Below are 27,550 nucleotides of genomic sequence, written 5' to 3' on the forward strand. Positions count from 1 at the left end.
AAATCTCTTCTATCTGCGCACTTTCTTGCCGAAGCGAGCGAGACATCGCTCGCTCGTGGATACGGATAATCCCCCGCGAAACGCGCAGCTGCGATACATATTGAGAGACGTTCTCCTTCGTGCTCTATTTAATTATCGCAAAAGTGTCGAACGTGGGAGCATACGGCGCGCCGGTGTGTTTTTAATCGGATCACGGTCAAAGTGAAAGCACATTCGTTGGTGGTCTCTCTCTAGTCTAGGCGGTCTGCTCTGATTGCTGTGACAACGAAATTCAGAAGCTCGCGGCGGGACGGCGACCGTCCGGCGACGTTCGTAAATCTTGTTTTATTCCTTTCCCCTTTTCATCCTCATTTCATGCTCCCGGGAGAAATAGCGGACGCGCGCGTCAAGCTTCCGAACGATCAGAGGGAGTTGAATGAAACACAAGGAGTACAAAACTTTACACAAACTTTTATTATGACCGATATTTTACAACATGCGCCAGCACAGCTACGCGATTAGTTGGTGTTATGCGTGTGTGTGTGTGTGTGCATGTGTGTGTGTGTGTGTGTGTGTGTGTGCATGTGTGTGTGTGTGTGTAGTGTGTACGCATATGGAGGGTGCGATTGTGTGTGTGTTTACATCGTCGCTTAAAACATATACTATAATATATCCTCGTAGCATCTTAAATAGAGATGTAAGTTAGTAGGTGGTCATAGATTAAGTGAAATGAGATTTCAGCAGACGTACGTGGAATTTCCCTCCCGCCGCGTGTGGAGTCCCCTCTCAGCAGTGCGGGCAGCGAATCATACCGAAAACGTCGCACTTGGCGCACTTTAGGGCGACGAATTCCACCGTAAACTCGTTGCGGTGCACGGACCTTTTGCTGCCGTGACAGACGGGACACAAGAGCCGCTGGAATCCGCCGCAGTAGGTACAAACAACGCACGCATCCTTGCACTGAAACGTAAGCGTTTCGCAATGGTGAATTATTTAACTGCGTGTCGCAGAGCGAGGATCAGAGTGAGATGATTAAGCCGCCTCGGGCGTGTGCCACGGACGAAAATCTCCGTGGGACTTTCTCAACGTAGCGTCCGCGAAGCGCGTGAGAGAGAGAGAGAGAGAGAGAGAGAGAGAGAGGAGAGGAGGAGAGAGGAGAGAGAGAGAGAGAGAGAGAGCGTCGAGTCGTAATAAAAGCGAGGACCAGCCGCCGATCTACGTCTAACGACGTTGCGTCATTGCCGTATTCCGCTATTGCGTAAAACTTTTCGAAGCGAATTAAATAAATTCCGCGCGCGCGCGCACGACGACGACGACGACGATGTTCGCGAACGGGCCCGCCGCGCCGTTCAGCCTTATTCGGCGTTACGAAACTATAGTTTTCACTTTCACTTTTACTTGCTACTAACCGCGAGTCTGGTCTACCTGAAATGTAAATCGATTTTGTAGTCGCACGTAACGAGTTACGGGCGGAGGGTAGCTGCTGCTCTCTCTCTCTCTCTCTCTCTCTCTCTCTCTCTCTCTCTCTCTCTCTCTCTCTCTCTCTCTCTCTCTCTCTCTCTCTCTCTCTCTCTCTCTCTCTCTCTTTCTCTTTCTTTCTCCTTCTCTCTCTCTCGTGCCGACTATTTAGGCTCGTTTATTCCGATGTAACGCGAGAGACACGTTGTGCGCATTTGACCGACGTATGCGGAAATAAAAAGAGAAAATCGCGCAAGTCGCGCGCCCAAGTCGACGATGTAACGTACCGCTTCGACTCTTTCACTCGCTCGCTTGACTACGTGAATCCGGAGGTTCGGCAAAAAGTCGAAGGCCGACTCGAAATTCACGCTGTTGATGCACGTCTCGCGATTCAATCGTCGCAGGTGTTGATCACACGAGCATTTCGTATTCCCACGTTTTATCCAACGCAAGGAACGTTGAACGTTTGTGCAAAATATGCGCCGGTGGAATCGCACCGGGGAATGTTGACGTGATCTCAGGGAGCCTGTGTGTATGTGTGTGTGTGTGTGTGTGTGTGTGTAACAGCACCGTTAGCACACGACAAAAGCGACAATACATGGATGTAAACGACCTTTAGTTGCAGCAAGGTAAACCTGAACTGCGCGACACCGAATTTATGATCGCGATGGTGAAGAAGGCGGCGGTTAAAGCGAGAGAGAGAGAAAGAGAGAGAGAGAGAGAGAGAGAGAGAGAGAGAGAAAGAGAGACAGAGAGGGGGAGGTATGTATTTCCAGATAAAAGTGAAAGGACCGTACAACCTTGCGTTCACAACTACTTATATTGTGCGCACAAGCACGTTTTATCACACAGCCCGCCGTTCTATCTACCTTAGATAGTCGATTCCGCGCGAAACAAACGGGTCGCGAGCATGTAGCGCGATTATACGAATTATTCAATTCTTAATAATAGCCGCGGTAGTCTGAAACATCTTGATAATACACTTGCTGGATACGAGTAAACGTGTTAAATCCTGAACTCGAATATTATCGATTTATTCTCTCTTTTTTTTTTCCTTTCCGCGTTTCAAGAGAACCGGCTGCTCTTATTGGTCGCTCGTTAAAAGGTCGCTCGGAAATAAATTAATAACAATGAGCTTGGATATTGGAGTTTTAATTTGCCCGAAATTGGATTTCGCTGCAAGGCGCCTCCTATACAATTACGTAAGAATATTTTTTAATTAATTCGAATCTCACTGGAAAGAAACATCGCGAATAATCAGATTTCGATAATCCCGTCCAGTTTCAATATTAGGAAGTGGAGATTCTACACGATTCCTCTCGTCTCACTTGAGATACAAGTTTCTCAAGATGAATAAAAAATACGGACGGAAGTTATACGTGCGACTTTTCGACTTTGAGAGCGGCCTAAGTGATTATACCGACGTTTACGAAATCTTACGCGAATTTATGAGCTGATGCGTTACGACTTGCGATTATTAATACGTTCGCTACCAACATCACACATATGACGCGAACTCTTATTAGAGGTCAAGTGTCCAATTTAACAACAATATAAATGTTTAAAAGGCAAAAGGTAGAGACCTGCTTGAAACGTTTTCAGGACGTGTCTCTAAGACGTGCCTCAGATATTTGTACCGTGTTTCAGAGTGTTCGACGCTTTGACTATTAAAAATATAAATACAATTGTGACTATAGCGATTTTCAATTGAGGCGCGATAGCAAACGTATCAAGATAGCTATACCTTATCTGCACTATCGAAAAAGTTTAGTCCTATAAGGAGGAAAAGACGCAGACCTGTGTACGATATATAAACTACGCCTCCTTATAAGAGGTTTGAAGACAAGGCGTGAAGGACAGCTATATTCCCCTTCCATTGTCCACACAGGCATGTCTCTATCCTCGTCTAGCTTTCCCCGACAGGATTCAAACTAGACAAAGATCGCACGCCTGTGGCACTGATTATCCTTTCCAGATGAAGTCTTTGTGACTTCTGTGCGCACACATCTAGGGAAAAAATTCTCATGCTCTATCGGTTACCGGCGTAAGCTTTGATTGAAATTGCCTCTACTACGCACAAACGCTTAATGAAATGACGTCCCGATGCGATAATCCTCGTAACACCGCAAATCAGATAGATCCTCTCCCAACTTGTCTCTCTTTCAAACAATTTCTGACTTTTGAGCACTGTTGCTGCATCTTCATCGCTCAAGTTTTCTCACTTGTAATATTACGAGCTTTATAAATTACAAACTTTAGACGCTTACATCTCTATTGATATTTTTATGCATTGTCCGCACGTTAGTTTTTAATATAATATATCGATATTGGAAATAAAAATTGCGCCACCTTTGAGGAACACGTGCAAACATGCCTGCTTTCGTTGCAAATGTTTCAGCCCGCCAATGAGCTTTTTCTAATTACATCACCGTTTCAAAACTCATTACATGATGCAACTACCTAAAAAGTAATGACCGACCGTGGTTTTTGCGTGCGTTAACGGATCGCCCGACGGAATGAATTCTCGGCGCGCCAGTCGTATAACGTCGATGGGCAAACTGCGGCAATAAATTATTAATTACTTGCCGCTACGAAAATGGTACGTCCGTGTTAAGCATGACAGCTCGCGGGGCAAGGAGGATATTGGGGATACGCCACGATCTACGACGGTAAAATGAACTCACCTGGTAAGGTTCCAGTATACGGCGTAGCTCTCCCGACTCGTTAAGCCGCTCGACTGTGTCGACACCCTGTAACGAGTAAGAAAAAAAAAAATTGTGAAACGCAGGCATTTAATAGTACGACATTTAAACCGTTCGAGTTGTTCTCGACGCTTTCTTTCCGCCTCGCTCATTTCATCTATCAGCGCCCGCCCGACATCGGGCACACGCCATAAACGGAACTTCTCCGGTATGTCAGGCGCGTTAAAAAGTCGCAACGTGCTTATTTCTATCGGATAGAAAAAAATCGCGCGACACAACGATGTAACATTCTCGGTCTGTCGTGTCGTGGAATGCGGCTGTACGAAAGAATCTTATCTTGTTTCCTTCTTCTTCTTTGCGAATACACACGCACGCACACACGCACGCACGCGCGCACCGAGAGACTGGGCGCATCCGCCCGCGTAATGGCCGCGTCATGCATTTTCATGTCACCGTTAATGAGGCTCTTAATGAAGCACGCGATATCTCGTTTGTAGCTTTGACGCGTCTCTAATTTATTCAAGAGGGAAATGCGGCTCTTTCGTGCTCTTGAGCGGCTCAAAAGTGGCGTTTAGAGATGATTTAATTGCGCCATGACGTGTTCGATCGCAGAACGTCTCAAAGTCGAAGAGACGCGACTCGCGGGTTTCGTGAACGAGAGGGCTGCAAAACAACAGTCAACCCAAACAGTCGCTCGCTCGCTCGCTCGCTCGCTCGCCGAGACGCGCGCGCGTCAACTTTATACGTGATGTGACGTGATCCAAGTTTTGCTCCGCGATTGTAGTTTCGACCGGTGTACTCCTTTCACCACGCAATTTGTTAAGCTGTCAAACGCGCGACGATGCGCGAGAGCGAAAACAAGGTCGAGCAGGCCGGACGGGAGCCGGCGCGTCGGCAAGCGGCGAGGACACCTCGTCGATTTTCGGCAGCGGCCGGCTATTTTGTAGAAAATAATTGTATGACGCGGTGAGATAGGAATGCAGTTCGGGTAGGTTTGCGTGTGTACACTTGTGTGCTAGACACCAGCGACCGTAAGGCGCTGGTGTAACGCAGGCAATCTCACCTCGCGTTCTCTCCGGCGGCCTTGGATCAAATAGCTTGACATTTCACTTACGCATATATCTACTCTCCCGACTATCGGTCGCTGGAAGTAACTCTCGAGAAACGGATAACGCGACGGAGACGAGAAAATCAAATAGCAGCATGGCCGACTCCTTGAGAAAAAAAAAGTATACCGTTCGATGTACCATGCGCCTTTTTTATTGGGAAGGCTGACATTAGGTCGAGTCCAAGAAAAGAAAAAGAAGCACCCGAAGAAAGTTAATATCAAGGCTGCCCATGAGAAACATGCATATTTGTTAAAAGGGACGGAAGCGGGAGTCTCTAATTTGAAGTATTACCCGGAAACTACTGTAATCGAGCTGTCCTTTCTTGGGTTTTCCGTTGGATAAATCCGTTTCATTTTACGCTTCGTAAAAACTTTTTTCCACATGATAGACACCGCGCACATCTCGTAGCGGGGAATCGCACTGCCTGATTAATTTTTTCATCGCACATGTGTGCGATATTTACGATGCGAGTTTATCACAGTATACCGCTGAAATCGCTCGGAGAGCGTGTAAACACAATCAAAGCACATCATTACGAAGATCTTTACTGCGCTGTGGTAAAAACACGACACTTTACGAAGTATAAATCTCGTATGCGTCGAGTGACGGACGCGTGAGCTTCTATTACTTTTGTTCCAAATATTTCGTCCAATATACTTTCTTCACGCGCTGAATATAAATAATCCGCGTATAATATGTTTATATATATTCGGTATTGTCTGCGACTTAATGTCCGCCACTTGCTTCCACACGTTCCGACGACAATAGCGCAGGGGATGCAACGTGAGGAAAGCCGCGAAAGCCGACACTCTACTCTCGAGAATTGCATGCTGAAACAAAACACTTGGCTATCTTCGCCATCGTATTCCGTCACCGTACGTGAGAATACCGTCCACGAGATATGACAGAGATATTTCTTACGACAGAAATAGAAAATTTCTCATTCGATCGTGTTATTATCGACAGCTGTCGCGCTTCAAATGCTCGATCCAGTTAAATGCGAAAGCAATTTTTCTGTATGATGCAACGAGCAGCATCACACACCCAAGTGAGATATGTGTGCCGTTCTCTTTGATCGACTCGTCCGTTTGCGCCGTGTCACATATGCACGTCTGACACAATCCGACCCCTCAAAATTTCGTCCGTACTTTTATTCGCTCCTCGCTCGTCGTCCATCGACGCTTATCTTTGACATTTCGTGTCATCCATCTTCCCCGACTTTCTCGATGTCGAATATCCTCGATTACGTAACTCTCATGTCATCGGCCTCGTGCAAATTCTCCGCAAGGCGTAAGAGGATGAATTCGAGAGGAGCTGCTGGAGCGCACGTATGTGCTCCGTCACATCTCTCGCTAGAAATTATTACTATCCGCGAAGGAGGGAGATCGATATCGGCGCCAAGAACGAGACAACTTGGCTGACGAGTGTCAAGCGCAGACGTTCGCGGGACGTTTTCAACAGCAGCTGCTCACGTTTTATTATCTAACGTCTCGCATTATAAAGTGTGTGTGTCGACTACTATTGGAACGACGGAATATTCGCCGGGATCTATTCTTGGCCGATATCTTTCTCTTTCTCTCATTCGCCGCGACGTTTAGAAAAACATACCCCTATGTGCTGACCGTCGACGAAAAGCTGCGGTAATGTCACGACTTCCGAGTCGGTGCGATCCCTGAGTTCGGTCTGCAACTCCGTGTCGCGGAATAAGTCCGCTTCCTCATACTTGACCATGTTTGTCCATAGCATTTGCTTCATCTTCATGCAATTGGTAAAGGTCTCCCTAACGATGCCCAACGACGTCGTGTAAAGCACCACTCTACCCTTCTCCCTTTCTACGTAAACCTGAAACAGGACGTGATACGGTCAGCAAGGATCGTAACGAGTTCCGGGTAATCTCGTTCTGTCGAATGAAGCATAAATCCCGCCGCCTGGGACTTACGACGGCGTAATAACGGGACAATCATTTTTATATTCATTTTTATGTCCATGGCGTTTACGATCGTGTTGTCATCGATAAATTAACAGAGTTTCGAAATCGGACGTGATTTTTTTTTTCTTTTTATCGGACGATCGATTCTCGGATAAACACCGGGACGACAATTTCAGCGCGCGCGCGCGCACGAGTCCTCTTTATGGTTCAACGATTCAATCACAGGCCACGCGAACTCCGATTCTTGCTCACCAATGCGTGCATTCTCACCGGCTGTTCCCTTAATACAATCAATTTCATTGGCTCGTACATAAACGCCGAACTATATGCAGAGGATATCGCGTATGCCCGACAGGGGAAGCCGCAATTGCATTAATTTGCTGGCGAATATTCATTACAGGAACATGTAAATTCTCATTACGCTGCACATCTGCGCAATTAAATCTTTGCCGTGTGCAATATTATACGTTAGAATTATTCTCCCGCGCTCGGTCTACATTCTCATTATCCGTCCAGGATAATGCGGCGGCAGGACCGGCAATCAATTCTTCGTCGGAAGCGCTCTTCGGCGCTTTTGCATTATATGGAATATTCACAGTACTCGTCACATTTCGATCATCTCAATGAAAAAAAAAAGAAAAAAAGAAAAAAAAATTATTTCATGGAGGATTGACAGATTCCTGTCTGGCATCGCCTGGTCAACTAATGAGAAACCAGTCGTATTCGAAAGTGTTGTTAAAAATGTACTCCATCTCGCGATAAAACGTTACACGCGAGCGCTCGCGACAATCGCTTCTTCAGCAATCACAATTCGTAATTAACGAGAGATAATTTCCCGTTCGTAATCGTCACGGTACGTCCAAGTGCGTTTCGCCAGATCCTTTGCCTCTCGCGGCATCTAATATATTTTCCGGCTATAGCGCGCGGAGAGTGCGGCAATAAATCTGCAGGCAAGATGGACAAGGAGGAAGAAGAATTTATTATATTAAATTAGCTCTCTCACACACACCGAGCAAAGGTGATCAAATAATTCAATGTGCATGAAGTTCGTTCATAGCGCCATTCGTAACAACTTTTCGCGTATAAAACACTTTGCACGACTGCGGGCCGTTATTTAGAAATGCATGATTTGTAAAGGCGCATAAATATCTCAATGCGGTATACGGCTGAAACATATATCGCGATTATAAATTTCTCTCTTTATAACTGTAACCAATACGGATCTGTCAAACAAATTACACTACGCAAAAACCATCGTTCCTTTATTAACGTCATCGCCCTCGTAAAACTCCAGACTACTATTTACTGCGCCTGAAGCGTAACGCGTGTTGTTCCCTGAACGCTCGTTAAAACTCTTCTGTGGAGAAGAATTTTTAACTCCAAAATACATGGAAGATTTCGTGAAACTCTTCAGAAATTCGAAATGTCGAAAACGACATCACGATATCCCGCAAGAGCGACGTTGGAATTATATGTCTCTTCTTTTCCACAAAATTGTGAATGTATTTCTTATCGAAGCGTTGAAGCCTCTTTATATCGAAGCGTTGAAACCTCTTTTCCGCGATGTTGATTGGCCGTCTCGAAGTCGCGTTGCGGCCGGTTTCGTGTAATTTGCGGCTGTTATCGCGTGGAATGATAGCTAATAGTTTTTGTATCAGGGGATCTCTTTTAAAAAAGGTGCGTGAAACCTCGATCTCGAATATATCGAAGCGGGTGAAGAGAGAGAGAGAGAGAGAGAGAGAAGGAGAGACGGAGAGATAGGGAGAGATAGGGAGAGCCAGGGATAGACAGGGAGAGACAGGGAGAGACAGGGAGAGACAGCGAGAGACAGGGATAGACAGGGAGAGACTGGGAGAGACAGGGAGAGACAAGGAGAGACAGGGAGAGACAGAGAGAGACAGAGAGAGACAGGAAGAGACAGGAAGAGACAGGAAGAGACAGGAAGAGACAGGGAGAGACAGGGAGAGAGAGAGAGAGAGCGAGAGAAAGAGAGAGAGAGAGAGAGAGAGAGAGAGAGAGAGAGAGAGAGAGAGAGAGAGAGAGAGGGAGGGTAAGAGTTAAAGAGAAAGAAAGAGTGAGGGAAAGTGATAGAGTGATGGAGAAAGGGAGGAAGGTAGAGGGGGGAGAGGGGGAAGAAGTGAGGAGGAGGGAAAGAGGAGTCAGTCTATATACAGAAGCGTCTTGAATTCATCTTCAAATGCTTTTTAGCCAATAGAACGATGCATATAACATCTGAAGGTGAACTTGAGATGGTCTGGAATAGAAATGTTAAACGTCGAAATTCATTGGTTATACGGTTACGCGTTACTATGCAGAAAATATGTCATGAAATTTCAAACTGTATGCGCCTAATACATCGCATGTTGGAGGTGGATATTATTAAACTTATATTACACTATAGGGATTATTTTTATGACTTATAATATTTATTCTAAACTTTAATATGAATAAGCTAAAATGGCGCGCGCTTGTAGTGTTCTAGTAGTATTAAAAATATTTATAGAAGTAGCAAATTACAACAAGACAATACAATATCGCGTAATAAAAAAAAAGCAAAACTATATGTAATATTTTACGCGAAATACGTGGTCGTATTTCTGGTCCAAGAGATGACGAGAAGTTTGTTGCAATTTTCGCAACGTGTGTCTGCTCCGTGTTTCGCTCACGGACCAACAAAATTGAAGTCGACGGTATGACGATTCCGCGTTCAACAATCACGTTCGATGGGCATTATGGATCACCACGTGCTCACTCTGCCGCGACGCGACTGCTAATGAATATACTCGAGCGGGGAAACCGGACCCGTTGTACCAGGTGCATGATCCGCACGATAAAAGCACACTATCATTGTGGCGGTATGTACGGTAAGATCTCGGCTAATCGCTTCTAACCATTATCTTTTTGCTAACCCACTTGCTCGTACCGATACCCGTTACCCTACGCAAATGACACGTATAGCGATTGCCCTCGATCATAATTACATGCCATTCTGGAATGGGCAGAGCCGCCTGCCGACACGGCTGCGCAAGCGAACCGGATGACCTAACGAAGTGCCAAGCATCGCGTCATAAACTATAAACTGGCGGCGAGTGAATTTTTCTGTCCACGCGTGTATTATGCGTTCCGCCAGTCCCTCTCGACTCTCGCCTCCCATTAATCGGGGACCTCATCGTTGCCGGGGAATGTCTGTTTGGCAAACTATTAATTCCGCATGATGATATTATTATCGCGCGGGGAAATTGCGCCTTCGCTGGTATCGCGATTCATTGTGCCAATAATTACGTCGTTGAGTAAAATGAGCTACATCGAGCGCTAAGCGCGACACGTGCAAGTCTTGAGCGCAGCTCTCAAGAATCCTTAATGCGAGTTGTTTGAAAAATGAAGGCGGGAATCGCGGCGACACCTCGACTCTCGACGTGTCCTGCCCGGCGACGGCTATTAATTTCGCTGCGCTGGGTTTTGCGGTATGCGTGAAAAAATTTGACAAGGTCGTCCATTTCCATGCTCGCCCGACGTCGAGCGGTCGAGAAGTAGGTCTACGTTATTTGTTTCTTCCACGGCCGTGTGTATCGCGCGGCGCGTATGAGACTTCGACGATTATTGTGGTCGATTTCGTCCGGTAATCCAGAGTTTCACTCCGGTAATAATAAACTTGTTACGGAGACGAGATTAATTGCGTCGACTGTGACAAGTGAGTTATCCGTCCGATGAACGCGAGCGTCGCAGGAGGAGTGCATGGACCTCTCAGGTATGATCGTCGAGAGAGAGAGAGAGAGGGGAGGGGCAAGAGGGAGAGACGCTTGCAAGAAAATAATTTATCCGTCACGCTGTTTCTTATGATGGAACGTGCGTGAAAAGCGGGCGCGGGTCATACGACGTGAATAATTTTTTGTGCGTCGCGACGATTCTACACAATGTTACCCTCCGTGGATCTTACGATCCAATAGGGATCTCCTCCGGCAACGGCGAGACAATAAAGGATACGTTATACAAGCGTGTTTGAAAACCCCGTCGCGTAGAATATCGAAACGCATGTGCGATGAAACGTGTATGAAGATCGAATTGATCACGAGAAAGAATCGTCACGAGAGCGCAATGAAATTTCAGCGGAATGCCTTTCTTATCCGGGTCTTCGCACGACGTTTTTCCCTCTGCGATTGCGACCTCCACGTTGCGACCCTCTTGATTCGACGTACGCTCGCGAGGGCGCTTGCTCTCGCCGATCGAGAACAAACTTGACGGATCTTCCCGGCGATTTAGTAACGTCAGTTTTGTTTCGCCAGGTTAACAAGTCGTCCGAATGCCCGTGACGAATGACCACGCGCTTTCAAGTTTCAATTTGGCCGCGGCAGCAATTCGCGAACTGTGTATCGGAGCCGCCGGTGATAATCGCATGACTAATGAAACGTACAACTTAGCGCTCGTAATAATCACACATATAGCCGGCGCATGAAGTTTAATGGGGTTTCAGTTTCGCGGCGCTATAACGTAGCGTCGCTCGCCTACTGCGTGCTCAAATAGCTAATTTCACAAGCGCTTAATGAAAGCTGCACCTGGCCGTATGTGTTACATGCGAAACGACGGCGCGCTTTGAATCGGCGATTAATTGAGGTGGAATGACTTTGGCTGTGTAACACGCAGACAAATCGAGGCAGCTCGAAGACGATTTCTCCGTAACTGGGATAATGTTACGAGAGATCGGGTCGCCCACTGACCGGAATTTAGTTGAGTGTTGAGATTTCTTGCGATAAACGCAGGCCGCCGCGAGGAATCAACTCCCCCCGACTGCGTCGTTGATACCTGCAAACTTGCGCGTCGCGCGCTCTGGGAGGTGTTTATCGGATATCGGCTGAGTAGTCGAACGAGCATAAAATTCAATTAACGCACTTGCCAGCGGCACGTCGAAGCTGCACGAAGCTGCACGTGCTGCTGAGACGATGCGAAACGTCCGTTTCCCCGCGCGACGGCGCACCTCGCTCGCGTGATTGCCGTGGAAATTTTCCAAGGACAAGATCATCTCTTTCTCTCTCTCTCTCTCTCTCTCTCTCTTCCACACTCTCTTTCTCTCCTCTTCTCGATCGAAACGGTCCGATTCAAGCATCGTATCGATGTATTCGCTCGACTGCACGGCGAGCGACAATGGCCGAATGACGACGGTGAGTGGCGACTAACGACCGCGGCGTAATCGCCGGTAGCGGTCCGATACGATTCGGTCTCTGAAAAGAGTGGGAGCCGCGCGCGCGTCCGTCGTACTCCGTTATTTCTTGAATAATAGTCTCGTGCATCATGCGACTTTCACGACGCACGAGAGCTCGCGCGCGCGCGCGGAGGAGCTCCGATCGGGCCGAGCCGAGCCGAGCGGCGGAGGAGCGGAGGAGAAACCGGAAAGAGCCACACTCGCGCGAGGAAGCGCGCGACGATCGGCCTCGGGTTTTCACACGCGGCGTCAATCCCGCGTGATTGCACAAGACGTCCGGTCCGCGCTTCGACGGAGGCGCATTGCGATCATCGCCGGTTAGAACAGCGTATTGACTCGCGCAAATGCGCAAAAAGGTGAAAGCGCGCGCGAGGCGTATGCACCTGTAACTACTGTAACGAGCGATCGATCTTGCGCGTATGCGATCGACGAGAGACAAATACTTTCACGCGCGCGTTAGCATACGCGGAGTAAACGTATACGTAAACGTGGATCTCCGGCCGGACGCTTCGTTGGACGTCTCCCTAGCGTTTGCTTCGTACGATTGCACAACGGGGAAGATATTGCTGTAAAAATCGCCGAGCGAAATTTCGCACATCTTGGCGAAGATGGTCCGTGGCGAGATGTGAGCGAGATCGCAACAGATTTGCTTAAACATATTATGCACCGTCTCGCGTTATTTACCATGTCCGCTGTAATTTGTATCGGTATTGTTCAGCTTTGCAGAAAATATCGCGCGAGGAGGAGTAGAAGCCGGAGGTAATTTTCGCCTGCAACATTTTCTCCGTGCGGATAATAAAAGTCACGCAGCTCACGCTCGAGTCGGCTCGAGGTATGCCTGACGATGCACCTGACCGATGCGCAGCGAGGAAAGAGACACGGAGAGTCGGTAGGTTCGCATAGGTATGACGCCGGCACGATTTAACCCGTTTCCCGCTTCGCGTCGCATGACACAATCGCCGAAGAAAGAATGGTTTCTCCAGCGTACACACACACACACACACACACACACACACACACGTGTGTCCCATCTGCGTCGCTGCGTGCATGGGATGATGTCAGGCAAGATCTAACCTTTGTCGGGCTAACCGATGCAAATGCGCCGCCGTGTCCGATGAATGCACACGCCGTCGACGCGCGCGGAGCGTCCTCCCGGCGGGCGTGATGTAATTCCCGCGTGCGTTTCTCGCGCGCGCTCGCCGAAGTCGCCGAAGCTCTCGCGCGAAAGTACCGTCGTCGAGTACTACGCTCACGCGATCATTAAGCCGACTTAATCGCGGCCGCGAATCGCGGCTCGCGAAAGGCGCGCACGAGGTGTGTGTGTTTCCTGACTGATCCACTCCGGAAAGGCTACCGCCGCGCGCCGCGCAAATCATGAGAAGAGAGCCGCTGTATGACTCGCTCTATTCTCGCTCCTTATCTCGTCATTTGAAATTACAAGCGCGCGGCAATTATGCAGATAGAAAGTGAACGCGCGCGCGCGCGCGCGCGTTCGAGACAATCGCATGTAGCGAGCAGCAGTCCCGGCCCCGCAAACGTTTTATCTCGCGTGAATGCAAAATGCTGCTCGCCCAGCGCTGCTGTGAGAATCCGAATTGTTTTTCTGCCTCGGCTCACTAAAAGTATGCCTTTCCTTTTCGACGTGCAGCTTGTTACGCTCTTGTATCCTTTCGCACGGTAAATACTATATCCTCCTCCATCCACGCCCTTCGCGCGCGAGACTTTGACTTGCCCTGCCGCGCCAACTGCAAAGCTGCAATTTCGAAAGGGAGTCGCGGCGCAGAGAGTTGCGAAACTGATAGCTGCTTCATGAGCACGCGAGACCGAGAAAGTTTAAATATAAACCGGCGGTCGCATCGCCGAGCGATGCATTTACCGATATTGATCGTTTGACTCGAAACCGTCCAAATGTAGCACAGAGTTGTCGATGTGGGCGATTCCTTTGCATCCCCCTGATCGACAATCGCAAACGCGCGAGTATGCCGGAGCGCGACGAGCGCCGCGTCGACTTGACAGCAGTTTGATTTACCTGAAATTGAAACTAAAAGCTTTCATCGTTGATTATGCAGCCGATATAGCACCGCTCGCGCAATCTCCGCGCTAATTTCCGCATCGATTTCCCATTCGTATCGCTCGCTTAATTTCATTATCGGATGTATCGCTGATTGATAACTTGTAATTTAATCTCCGTCTCTTCTTATTGAAGCCCCGCTAGTGAAATTTCCCGCGAGCGATTACAGAAACGAGCTTGAATGGACGTCAAATTGCGATATCGCTGTCGCTCGATGCGGCGAAACGGAATATTCATTTCCAAGACCGCTTCGAGTAGCCTGAGAGAGTAGCGGTGTCGATCGCAAGATCGGTTTACGCCGAGATATCACTCGTAATCGGCGGTGCACGAACGACATCCGCTTCCCATTTCCCGATCAACTGTTACGGAGACGGCACACCTCGCATCGTGACGTAGTCGACGATGGGAAATCTGCTTGCCGCTCGTCTCTCCGATATAATAGACCGCGCGTTACGCGCATCGAAAGGCGATAATCATTTCGTAAACGTCGCAGACGCGCGCGCGCGCGCGTCCGCCGGAACGAGGTGTGAATCCGAAGAAGAAAGTGCACTTTCATAAGTACGCTCAATTATTTATGCGTGATTGCAACCGCGCGTTCGCCGCAGAAATGTCAACGATCTCGTGATTAGAAAGGAGCGTTGTATTACAGCGCCGACATTCTCGCCGCGGCGTGGCGATATCGTCGCGTTGTTGTCGCATGCGCGTTACGGTAATCCGAGGCAAAATTCTCCCGCCGACTTTTCCCTTTCTTTTTCTCATTTCGCTCTTTGGACGCCGCAAAGAAATTGAGCGCTGCAAAGAAGCGCTCTCGGTTGCACAAAACGGGGGATACACGACACGCCATGCCGCTTTTCTCCTAAGGTTGGCCAATTATATCGCAACCGGCAAAAGTTACGCACGGATTGCGCTTGCGCGCGAGACTTTTAATTAATTAATTAAATGTGGAACCTGCATTCACGGCTCGAAAGTTGCGGTTTAGCCAGCCGGCTGATAGCAAAACGGATCGCCGCCGCCGCCGCCGCGGCTCGCGCATTCCGCGCAAGGTTGAAAGTGCGGGATTAGAAATTTCCCGATGGCGAGCCGGAGAAACGCGGGCGCGTTCCCCCGCCAAATGCGCGGCTCCGTCTCCCTCTTCTTCGTCGCGATATTAATTCGCGACCGACGCCGACGCCGGTCGATGTCGCGGGATGTCACGTCCATCTCTCCTGCAACGCCATACGCGCGACGGCGCGGCGCGGCGCAACGCGGCGCGTCGCGCCAAATTCCCGTTACAACTTTTGGAATATTACGGTTTCCGTTATAGATCTGACAAACCGGTTTCGAGAGACGGAGACTCCCGAAATTTTGGGTTACCCGGATTACATACACGTACGCGCGCGCATATATGTGTCTGTGTTTTTCCAAATTCGTCACTCGATAACGGTACGGCGAGCAAAAATTTTTTAACACATCGACTTTGCGCGAGTAACGTTTGATGATGACGACGATGACGACGACGACGACGACGACGACGACGACGACGACGAGAAGAGCCTCGTTAAGAAACTCTCGGATGAAAACGGCCAAGTGGCTCTCGGAGTCAGATGGTCGATGGAATTAAAATCGCGGCACCGCGTCTCTCTCTCTCTTTCCCGCATCGCTCTCGGGATGGGAATGGCAGTCTCGCTCGGAAACTGCGCCAAACACAGCCTGCCACCGCTCGCTCGTTTTCGCCGGATATAGTTACCGGATTATAGTGGATTGCGATTACCGCTGCGGTAGGACGCGTGCGATTTGCTCACGAACGTAACAGTATCTCTTAATGAGCGTATCGCGCGCGTCTCAGCGACCGAGTTCACTCGTCGCTCTCCTCGCCAGAATTTCCCGTTTCCGACGCGGAATTATTAACCGTGACATACGCGCGCATCCGAGATACACGCTCGACAGCCACGAGACAGCAGCCCGCGCCTGTTTGCCGTCGCCGGCTACAAACTCGCCGCTCGTGCGGCGCACTATATATCGATGCCCCGTCGTCAATTTTAAATCATTCTACACGTTAACTCCTAAACGGAATTACTGCGCGTCCAACCGCACACACACACACACACACACACACACACACACACGCGCGCGCGAGCTGCGTGTGTTTACTTAATAATTCACTCGTAAACTCAATATCCGGATTATACGTCGCTCGCACGGAATAGTTTTTACGCGGCGATATCACGTGTCCTATTATTAGTTAATTAGAAAACAAGCTGCTTACTAAAGGACAAGCTCGCGCGCGCCGTGGCTTCAAATTTCTCGATAAAGGTGCCGTGGCGAGCTTTTGAGAGCGTAGAAAGCGCGAACGCGCACGTGGGAGGTGAGGATGACAGATATAAAGGGAATACGAGACGACGGACGGGCGAGAGGAAGGACGAGACGCGGAAAGAGGAAGAGGGAGAATCAAAAGAAGAAAAATGGGCGAGAAAAATAGAGAAGGAGACGGGGACAAAGCAAGGCTCGGAAAGAATCCAAGAGAAGGCTAAAACTATTCGTCGCTGCGCCCGCTCCGCGCCTGTCACCGCGGTGGCCTCTTTGACCCGCTTTCTCTCTATTCCCACCCGATTTGTCTCGTGGACGCGTGCCTACCAGCGCGTTTTCTTCAACAGGGAAATTCATGAAGCGGGTCCCGTCATCTGCCACCGCGGCACCGGCTAGATACGCGACTCGGCGGGTACATCTCTCTCTCTCTCTCTCTCTCTCTCTCTCTCTCTCTCTCTCTCTCTCTCTCTCTCTCGAGTACGCGGAATCGCAGGGCAGCCTCGCACAGAGGCGGAAGTGAGGAAGACGCTCGGGGGTCGCAAGTAGGTCGCGGTGTCTTCGGCAGCGATTCGTTAGCTTCGGAAAGCTAACACGATTGCTATTGGCAATTCACAGGCCGTGTACTTACATAAGTCATTTACGCGGCCGGCCGTCAATGACGGCGATACGGCGAAAGTGTATTTACATGAGAGAGAGAGAGAGAGAGAGAGAGAGAGAGAGAGAGAGAGAGAGAGAGAGAAAGAAAGGAAGAGAGCGGGGGAGGGTAGGCAGAGGGGGAGAGAGAAGCCAAACAGCCGGGTCGAAATTTCGAAAGGCTGCTGCTGAATCTGAAAGGACGGTTATTACTGGCTGAAAAGGACGCGACCCGCGGCGCGTTTCATTAGCGGCACCGCGGCCTGTCAATTTAATATTTGATCGACGTGTATCGCGCCATAGAAATCTCTCGATTGGCCACGGGGTTCAAGTGACGCCACGCACGTCGTTATGCCGGGAAAACAGGTAGTGCTCTCGCGCTCTACGTCGTCGATACGATCACGAACAGCGAGCAGACCGCGCTTCTGCCGCGCGGAAAAAAGGACGGGAAGAAAGTCGGCTCGAATGATGAAGGTGACACCAAGTAGGTCGTATTCGTGTCGCGTTTATCATCGGTCATTTCACCTTTCTCGTCCGCCGCGCTCCGGGCACCGGCGTCGAATCGGCTCGCGTGAAGAATCGTGCGTCTCGATCGATCGTTTGCGGAAATTTATAATTGCGAGAAAATTGCGCGTTCCGATGCGCGCGTTGCGCGAAACGCAAATCCCCGCAAGTATGTTCCCTCTCCTCCGATTGGCCGGAACGGGATATGCAAGGAAGCTGAACGTGCACGTTGTGCAACGTCGATTCGGCGTCATCTCGTCCGTGATTCGAGCCAGTCGAATGAGTCCGACGCGGAAAAGAGCGGCGCTCCAGGTGGTTATTAGAAAAAGAAATATATATCAGTAGTTCGGAACAATTCATAATCACTCTTCCGTTTCCATGCATCATCGTTAATTTATCGCATTTACCGTTCCACTTTCATCGGTGAGAAAGCATACACACACACACACACACACACACACACACACACACACACACACATACACACGCGTGTATCTCGAGAAAATCGAGAATCCACACTGCTGCGGTGTGGAACGATTTCAACTGCGCGTCTTGTGCGCTATTACATGCAACAAAATGCGCGCATGTAATTATATAACTAGTTACGCGTTTCAACGCGTAAAACGAAAAAAGGTACGAGCAACGCGGAAGTCCCAATTGACTGAGTGAGACTTTTTATTTCACGCTTAAGCCACGCGGCGGTGTGCAGCTTTGATCCGCTCTTGGCGTTCGCGTTCGAGAGATCGCCGCCGTTTTATTGCATTCCGCGTGTAAAGAGAACACTTACAGATTTAATTTGATTAGCGTGCGTCGCGCGGCAGAACGCGGAACAAAGCAGCTCTCGAACTCTCGCAGAAGATTTGTTGAGCATAAAGATTCTTTAATTAAACACGATGTTAAATCAGTCAGAAGCCGGAGTGTTGGTTCAATCCGAGTCGAGTGTGAGCGCGAGTCTCTCTTTCGCTAAGTGGATTATCTCAAAGGTGCAACGTTTTAATTGCAGGCATTTCCGCGCGCGCGTACGTATAATCGCCGGTCGGGAGAACGCGCGAGAAATGCGCGCAATATGTGTTTCCGCGCGCAACTCTGTGTGCATCTCGGCGGATTTACGTACGCCGTAATGAGTGTTAATCATTTATGATGAATGCGGCGCGTTCTGAGGTAAACATGTAGCGATGTTTAATACGTGGGCGGCATATTCAAGCCACTGCACTGCAAGACGGAGAGTAGAAGGCTAGTTGCAAACAGGCTGATCGTGTTCCAGGACGATCGAGAGACGTATACTTAACGATTTTTCCTCATTCGAATCGAGCGTGCTCTTTATCGTGAGGGCTCGCGAGGGCAAGCCGCTTCGATCCGATTCACGAGACGCGTTCTCGATTAACGCGTCAAGCTCGGTGTCGTAGAAGTTTCATCTCGCGGGAAATTACCGCGGCACTTTCAGCCACGTGCTTTGTACGTTGCGCTGTAGTCGAAACGCGCTTTGAACTATATTAATTACGCGAAATTAGACACGTTGTTTCTCCTATTGCTCGTTCCTCTTTAAGAATGCAATGACATCAGGCGTTTCGCGAGCTTATCGAGAGAGCATGATCGAGGCACGAAGATTTTTTTCGAGATTTCAGGAAAGGAAGAATCGCCGCAGCGTACGATAACGAAATAACGCTTAAAGCTCTCCGCGGCTCGGAAGCAATTTTGCATTATATTCCGGCAGTCGCAATTCCCGAGTACTTGCTCCGACCGCAAGAATTTCTTCTATGCACGTATGAATTTCTATTATGTACGTGTTAAGCAACAGGAGAAAATTGTCGCGGAGCGAATATCGTAAACATGGCCATCACGAGACGGAAATTCACACAGTGATTTTGCGAACGCGACGGCCACGCGACGCAAAATATATTTTTGCATAGTGTTTCTCTGGGAATGATCAAACGGCCAGAGCGGACCTTCAACGTATTTCGATGCACGCGCAAATAAACATCAATAATAACAACAAGTCGTAAAACATTTTTGTCGCGAAATACTTTTCCCTCTTTTCAAAAAGACATCGCCACGTCCACGCGAATGTTATAATTTTGTAATCTGACGAAAGCACGGGAAAACGAGCTAGATCGAATTAACGCGGCGGTGAAACGCGCGGTGAAGGGCATTTTGCTCAGAGAAAACAGATTTTCCAGAATTTCTTAGGACCGGCTTTTTAATTCTAGAGAAGCAGAAACTCCTATTCCCTTCAAGCAGGGACGCGCCTTCATTGTCACCCTTCATTGACTGAGCGAAATTTTCTTCCCCGTGCAAATGAACTTACGTCGCTCAAAAGCGCGACCCTGGCCCTTTCCTCTCTCAACACCCGTGTTGAAATGTTCGAACGGTCTCTCGCGACGGAGAAAGACACAAAAATATTGCATATTTGTGCGATACAATGCCGATACAGGCGCGAGATGCACGGAACGTCGAGCGGCCTGCGTGCCTCGGCGAGCAAGGAGCGAGCGAGAAGGGACGAATGTAGGACACGCCGTGCGGTGGTTTTACCCGGAGCGATATTTATGATTTCAGATCGAAACGCTGCGCTGCCCACTTAACTTGTTCTTCCTTTTTCCTCGCGTGAAATCGAGTCTCTCGCACGGTGCGGCCTGCAAAATCACGCGCGACATTTTGATATCGCAGTTTGCGGTCAGCCGACTGCGCGTTTCACGCGTAACCCATTAAAAATGTATCGCAGGCACGCAGTGCGACCGGCGCTCCAGCGAGACGTCGTTCGAGTTTGAAGCCGAGTTCGTACCGCGAAAGCGCAAGTGCGCGAGCACTTTCGGCCACCGCCCGCGAATAACGTGGCTGCGACGCTACGCGGCGAGCAAAGTGTATCAATGGCAAACAGTGGTCGCACAGTGGAGCTCGTTAACCGGCTGAACGATTAAATCTCACGTAATCGTCGCGCTTCTCGGAAAAGTTTCACCGGCGGCGGCGGCGCCGGCAATTAGCGGAGCGTGCGACACGAGCGCGTGTCTCGTTAATATCGTCATCTGCGTCACATCGCGGATGTCGATTTTCAGTCGAGAAACGAAGATAATAATCACGCGTTCGCGGCGGATTGCACGCGAAAAGCGCAGCCGAGGCGTGCCGTAGAAGTAGCTTCAAAGGCAGAGATGCAGCGCGCGCGAGAAAGCGCGCTTACGGCGGGATTACTCCGCGGCTGGCACATTTGCGTGCAGCGGAGGTATCCTCCGGTCTCTGTAATTTCGCGAAATAGGCCGCACACGCGCGGACGGGATGGATAGCGGCGCGGGTACGTGGTAACAAAGGGAGATCCACCGCGAGGACAAAAAAACGAGGCGTGCACACACTCACGAGCGACGATGTCCCTCGGCGCGTTGCATTGCCGTAATATCGTTTTATCGAATTTACCGTTATATCAATCCGTTCCGCATCGACGGTGTACGACCATCTTGTACGCAAGGCGCGCTCGCATAGCAACACCGGAAACTTTGCAAAAAAAGAGACGCGCTTACACACACGCACGCACACAAATCACGTTACACAGCGCGCGGTTGTACCTCGGATCCATACTGGATGAAAGCTCCAGAGCGGATCTCTCTCTCTCTCTCTCTCTCTCTCTCATCGTTAACCGAGACGAATTTCAAGCGATGCACGCGAAATGGCCAGCAGCTGATAAGCTCATGAGCGCCGTAAGCGAGCCAATTATCGCGGCGATTAAGCGCGATATTCGAGCGCGAAGACGATGATAAATATCTGTCAAAGGACTTTGCGATTAGCATTCACGGCGCCGATCACTGCGCCGCGTTGAACAGCCCCGGCTGAACCTGTCGTGCCCATTTGCGTCACTTCCCATTCAACATTTTATGACAAAAGCATGAGACGTGCGAGAGGCTGCCTCAAGCGAGAGCTGGAACTCGTCGTAAAGTCGCAACGCACGAATGAGCTGTCGTGCAGAATAATCAAATAGATCGCTCAGACTCCTTCCTGCGTCGCGACGTATTAGCTTCGCGGGAACCGCGCTGCGCCGCGCTGCGCCGTCGACAAATATCCTCACGAGTGTTCCGTTTGCGTTCGCGTTCGACGAAAGAAACAAGTCCGGTTTGACGTTCGGTCGTGGTCAATATCGATATAGTTACCGATCGACGCCGCGCGCCGTCCGTCCGTCCGTCCGTCCGTGGGTCCGACGGCGATCCAAAGTGGCGATCGATGGAGGTCGACGCGGCTATCTAACTGTAAATCTAACGCTTCACGCCGACCCGCAGACCATGCGAATCAAGTGCATCCAGGCTGCGACGCGCGGATTTGAGTGTTAAATCCAACGGGGACTTGCGCCGAGCGGCTCGATACCGATTCCGGCTCTCTCGTCAATACGCACCTCAGGTACTCGCGGTGCCAGCACCTGATTTGCATAACAAGTCGACCCATCGTTTATCGGGCTCGGCCCTGCCGCTGCCGATTGGTCGATATTTAAAGTGCGCAAGCCGCAAACACGAGCGGAATGTTACACAGCCGGCAAGTGCTACCGAGCGAGGGTATAATTTATTACTTTTTGTCCTCTCCTTGTTATATCGCTCTCTCTCCCCCCCTCCCCCGCCCCCCTCCTCCTTCTCCGCTTTCATTAGTTTATATTTAACAAACGTTGCGATAAGTTTTCATCCGTTATATATATTCCCCATTATCACAGTACAACTTGTTCCCCCATCCAGATGGTGATTCTTTTTAATTTCCTCTTGGAAGAATTTTCGGGGTTCTCAGGCGAAAAAGATTTCCGCGAATTTATCTTGGCATCATTACGAAAAAATTTCGCATTTGATAAGCTTTCAAGTGAGCCAACCGCATCGGAATCTGATGAGGCAAGGAGCCTCATCCGACCCCGGAAGCACCAGAATTTTTTCCGGCTTGTCTCAGCCGCGTATGATTGCGATGGCGAGACGATTACACTGTTGCGATTGGCGAGGGCTGGTCGCTTTTCTTCTCAGCACAGGTACTGATTTTCTAAATTACTCGCAGTAAGTAAAATGACTGAGGATGGCGTGGGTAATAGCAGCTTCTCAGAAGAGAGATGATTCAATGATTATTTCTAGCGGAAATTCTTCATGAATCAACCCAACCAACGCACACACGCGAAGAGTTACGCGGCTCTGTTACACCGTAAACGAACTCGCGCTCTTCGGGTACATAAATCTCGCGCGGGTACATCTCCGCGCATCGCAGGTGCAGTTACTCCTGGTGAGATACGTACCTTGGAGGAGGGCGTTTGCAGGAACGTCGCGATGCCGGCTCGCACTCTGTTCTTCACCCCGCGCACAGTCCCTTTGGCACTTCGTATGGCTTCCTTGTCGTGGATTTTATAGCCGGCGAAGCACTCGTCGTTCTCGGCGACGCCGTGCTCGCCGTTGGAGCTGTTGTTGTTGTTGTTGTTGTTGTTGTTGCCGCGCAGCTCGTTCACGTGGAAATTGTAGTACCTGTCGTCCTCGTACAGGTACTTGTGGCCGGTCGACTGATTCTGATCGCCCTCGCCGTCCGCGCACTCCTGCTCTATCCTCTCTTGCTCGCGCTGCTTCCTCTCCTCGTACGTGCACTCCTTAACGACCGGCGACAACGGCTTGATGTTCTGCTCGACCGCGGGATCGGGACTCCTCACCCGCGGCGTGGACGACGCTTTCGACAGGGACGACGTTCCGGACGGTGACGGCGAGACGCTGGCCGACGACACCGGCGAGCACGGAGCGGAGCCGAGTTCCGTTACCGCGCTGACACGCCGAAGAAAGTCGCTCGATTTCTCGACCTGATGCTCGTCGTCCGCCGATCGGACTCGAACGTCCGATTTCTCGACGACGCCCGTCGCAGCTGCTTCCTCCGCCTCCGCCTCCGCCTCCGCCGTCGCCACCGCCTCCTCCTCGCGATCCTTCGCAGCAGCAGCGAGATCCTTGCTCCTCGACGAGTGCACGCGGTATTCGCTGGCGTCGCCGTTCACCTCGGCGCCGTTCAACGAGTCGCAACTGATGTTGCTCTCGTTGTCGTCGCTGTCGACCTCGGCGCCGCTGCTGGTCAGGCTGCCGGTCCGATTGTGCGTGTTGTTGGTCAAAATCACCGTGCTGGCGTTCTTCTTCTTGGGCAACGGCGGCGGTGTGCCGTCCAGGTCGCTGCAGGTACCGCTGTCCAAAGTGTCGCTGGGCGAGCATTGGCCGCTGGACATAACCATGCCGTTTAACGGGCTCTGGTACGAGTTGTAGTAGAAGCAGGCGTTCGGACGACCGCCGAGGGCGGACGAGTTCAAGGTCTCCGTGGTCTCGCGGTGCACCATGTCTTTGTTGTCGCTCCTCCTGTCGTTGGCCCGCTCGCTGTTCTTGTCGTCGTCGTCGTCGTCGTCGTCGTCGTCGTCGTCGTTATTGTTGTTGTTGTTGTTGTTGTTGTTGTTGTTGTTGTTGTTACTGCGGCTGCTGCTGCTGTTGCGCTGCTCCCGATTGCCGGGTGTCGGCTCGCCACCGAAGACACTGATCCTCACACAGCCCTCACCGGCACCGGCACTCTCACAGTGTCGCTCGTTCACCAGGTTCGTCGCACTCACCACCACCGCACCGTCGCCGCGTCTGCCCGAGCGTTCGCACGCGATCCCGTTTTCGTCCAGGGTCAACCGTACCGTCGATATCACCCTGCCGTTCTTGTCGCCATCCGGGTTGATCTTGATCTTGACTATGTGCGCAGCTTGATGCTGCTGCTGATGGTGATAATGATGCTGCTGCTGCTGCTGCTGCTGCTGCTGTTGCTGCTGCTGCCACCGTTGCTGTCGCGATGACTCGACGACACTGCTCTGCTCCTCGTAGCCGTTCGCCGATCGTACTTCCGGGATTCTTCTCCTGCAGGTTGCCGTGGAATCGGCGGTAGGAGCGCTAACTCCGACGAATACCGTTGCTCCGGGCCCGCCGGCGAGAACCGGCGAGGCGGAAGGGGAAACGGTCCGGATTGACACAGTCTGCCGAGCGGCCTGGCTCGCATCCCGGCCCTGAGTCTTCACTGGTAGCGGCGGAGGCACGGTCATCGTGATGCTCTCGTCCATATGTGCATACGAAATCGCTGCTCTCTGGGCTCACTCGATAGACCTCACCTTGAAGAGGAATTTGGAAAGTCGGAGATTACAATGACCCTCGTCTCTCACGCTTTCCTTTCTCTCTCTCTCTGCCTCTCTCTCTCTCTCTCTCTCTCCCCCTCTTTCTCTCTCTTTCTCTCTCTCTCTCGTCGCGTTGGTCGCATCTGTATGATGAGATGCACTTTGCCCATATGAGATGGGCCAACGGTCGCGATTACCCGCGTTTATTCGCTCACGACGAAAATACGTAGCGATCCGGGGGATGTTAATCGCGCGGGCACAACTACACCCCGCGGGAAGAGCAGGCGCGCATTATTCGTGAGCGATCAGCGCATTAATTCACCGCGGACTGCACGCGCCGAAGAACTGCAATTTGGATCGAAACAACACTCGATCAAAGTCGAGTGCCGTTGGAACGGACCGCTTTTCATCGGCGCGCTCGTAATGTCGATCGGCTCGCGCTTCGCTACGACGCTCAGACGCATCGAGCTAATATTATTCCGTCGATACCGCTAATTGGACTGTTTTTGCCAGCAAAGTTAGTACGCCGCCGTATCTCCTCGCTCCGTCCACCCCGAACCGCCCTGGCCTCGCCCCGAAGCGAACTTTTGCGAATTGTTGTAGTCACACCGTGACGATTCACGCGCTAAGTGACCGTCCGCGGCACATCTTTGGATCTTCTACGAAACGAGGAAGATTATACTGTGCAATTCACGATTGCAAAATTACTCGCGACTCTCAGTGTACAGGACGTGTACGCGAGACACACACTGCGAAATTGGCCGAGTCCAGCGCGATTGCGCTCGAGATTTACCGTACGCAAGGACGATCGAGCTTGACGAATTACGGCGGCGTTCGAATCAGGTCGATCGGCCGAGAGCGTAAGGCCCCGCGGTCCCGCTCGTCGAGAAAACGTTAGCACCTTGCGCACACCTGCGCCCGTGCGAGATCGCGGACTATCTGTCGCGCTCGTGAAGGAGAAAGAGAGAGAGAGAGAGAGAGAGAGAAAAAGAGAGGAGAGAGAGAGAGAGAAAAAAAGAGAGGAGAGAGAGAGAGAGAGAGAGAGAGAGAGAGAGAGAGAGAGGAGAAAGGCCCGCGGCGCGGGACCGATACTCGCATCGAGAGAAAGATGGGACCAACGCGAGATGAAGGAGGAGGAGGAGGAGGAGGAGGAGGAGGAGGAGAAGACGCTCGTCGTTGGGAACCGCGGAACACCACTTACGAACCGCATATGTGTATCAAGAGCGGCGCATAGTAAAACCCGAGTCCACGACTCAGCAGCTGAAGAAGAGGCAGCGACGACGAAGACGACGATGACGACGACGACGACGACGACGACGACGAAGACGATAATCAACAAACGGGCGATCGTACACAGCACGGAACGTCAGTAACAGTACTGAGTGCCCGCTGCTGACACTCACTCATGCAGTTTCACGGCCCGGGTGAGGACTGGAGTCGGGCCCCGGCAGGACCGGGGCACGGCGAAAGGGGGAGTGGGAAATATCGGGCCGTCTACGGGGAAGAACACGCGGAGGTAGTGGGAAGAGAGGGAGAAAGGTAAGTCTGCGGGGGAAGGACGAGAACGGGTTCTCGTCTCTTCGAGCCGGCTACGGCCGTCCCCGACAGGTACCTGCCTGGCCGAGTAGTGGACGTGGCGTCCTCTATTGAGCCACCCAGTATCGACAATCCGGTATCTTATTTAAATGCCTCACTCTTTACCGTTCACCGCCTTTCACGTAGCTGTACGGCGATCTACCTGGCCTGCCCACCTGCCTGCAATGCGCGCGTAGGTGTACTCGTGTCCAGCGTACACGCTCGCGCTCGCGCGCGCGCGCGCGCGCGCGCACGCGTCCACGTCGCTGCGCACCTGCCGAAATTTCACCGGCGTGGTGCGGCACCGCGTGCAATGTCCTCTTCGTCCCTGCTCGTGCGGCATCTCGAGCTACCCGTTGTAATTCGCACACACAGCCGGAGCCCGCGCGAGTGGCCCGCGCAAATGGAAAGCGCAACAACCTCGAGAGCTACCTCGGTATCTGATGTGTACCGAACGTCTCTCCCCGAGGTGATCGCTAACGCTCGAGTTGGAGGACGCTCGTTGAGATGTTGCTCGCTGCGCGCTAATGAAAGACGTCGCGAGTAAGAAATCGCGTAAGCATTATCTGCGACTCGCCGCTCTCGATCATTCCGTCTAATCGATATCGTTTTCTTCTCTCCTCTCTTTCTCTCTCTCTCTCTCTCTCTCACTCTCTCTCTCTCTCTCTCTCTCTCTCTTTTTCTCTCTCGACTTATACGACCAACAATTTAACTGCCTGCTCTTTTATGTCTGATAAACTCGCATACATCGAATACAACTCGATTCTTGTCAACAAGTCTTGTACAAAATTTTCGTCCCCGCGGGATATCGGAAGGAATGCACGCAGGATCCTTTATATTGACCTTGCAACATGTGTGAGAAGCTTAAAGGGGACTAGAACAGGTTCCGTTACACCTCCCAACCGCGTGCACACACATGCACCACCGGTCCTCCATCTGGTTATTCTTGCCGTGAGATTTTTCGCCGTCCGAGGGCAAGACATCTCGCGCGGCTGTGACCT

At 50.9% G+C, this 27,550-nt stretch overlaps 1 protein-coding gene across 3 annotated transcripts; it reads right to left on the bottom strand.

Annotated features, from left to right (window-relative positions):
• Nucleotides 1-540: 540 nt before the first annotated feature.
• LOC105180847 (myosin-G heavy chain) lies at nucleotides 541-27,192 on the bottom strand. 3 transcript variants are annotated; one of them, XM_011137158.2, is made up of 5 exons: nucleotides 26,180-27,192; nucleotides 23,106-24,971; nucleotides 6,857-7,090; nucleotides 4,122-4,187; nucleotides 541-939 (listed from the first exon to the last, which is right to left on the bottom strand). In XM_011137158.2, the coding sequence occupies exons 2-5, from the start codon at nucleotides 24,921-24,923 to the stop codon at nucleotides 766-768; spliced, it is 2,292 nt and encodes a 763-aa protein (XP_011135460.2). In that variant the 5' UTR covers nucleotides 24,924-24,971; nucleotides 26,180-27,192; the 3' UTR covers nucleotides 541-765. The 3 variants fall into 3 exon arrangements, with proteins under 3 accessions (XP_011135460.2, XP_011135461.2, XP_025163424.1); XM_011137159.2 differs by having other exon boundaries at nucleotides 26,176-27,192; XM_025307639.1 differs by lacking the exon at nucleotides 26,180-27,192 and having other exon boundaries at nucleotides 23,106-25,954.
• Nucleotides 27,193-27,550: the final 358 nt, after the last annotated feature.

This window comes from Harpegnathos saltator, unplaced genomic scaffold (assembly GCF_003227715.2).
Source record: "Harpegnathos saltator strain DR-91 unplaced genomic scaffold, Hsal_v8.6 scaffold93, whole genome shotgun sequence".
Lineage (NCBI taxonomy): Eukaryota > Metazoa > Arthropoda > Insecta > Hymenoptera > Formicidae > Harpegnathos > Harpegnathos saltator.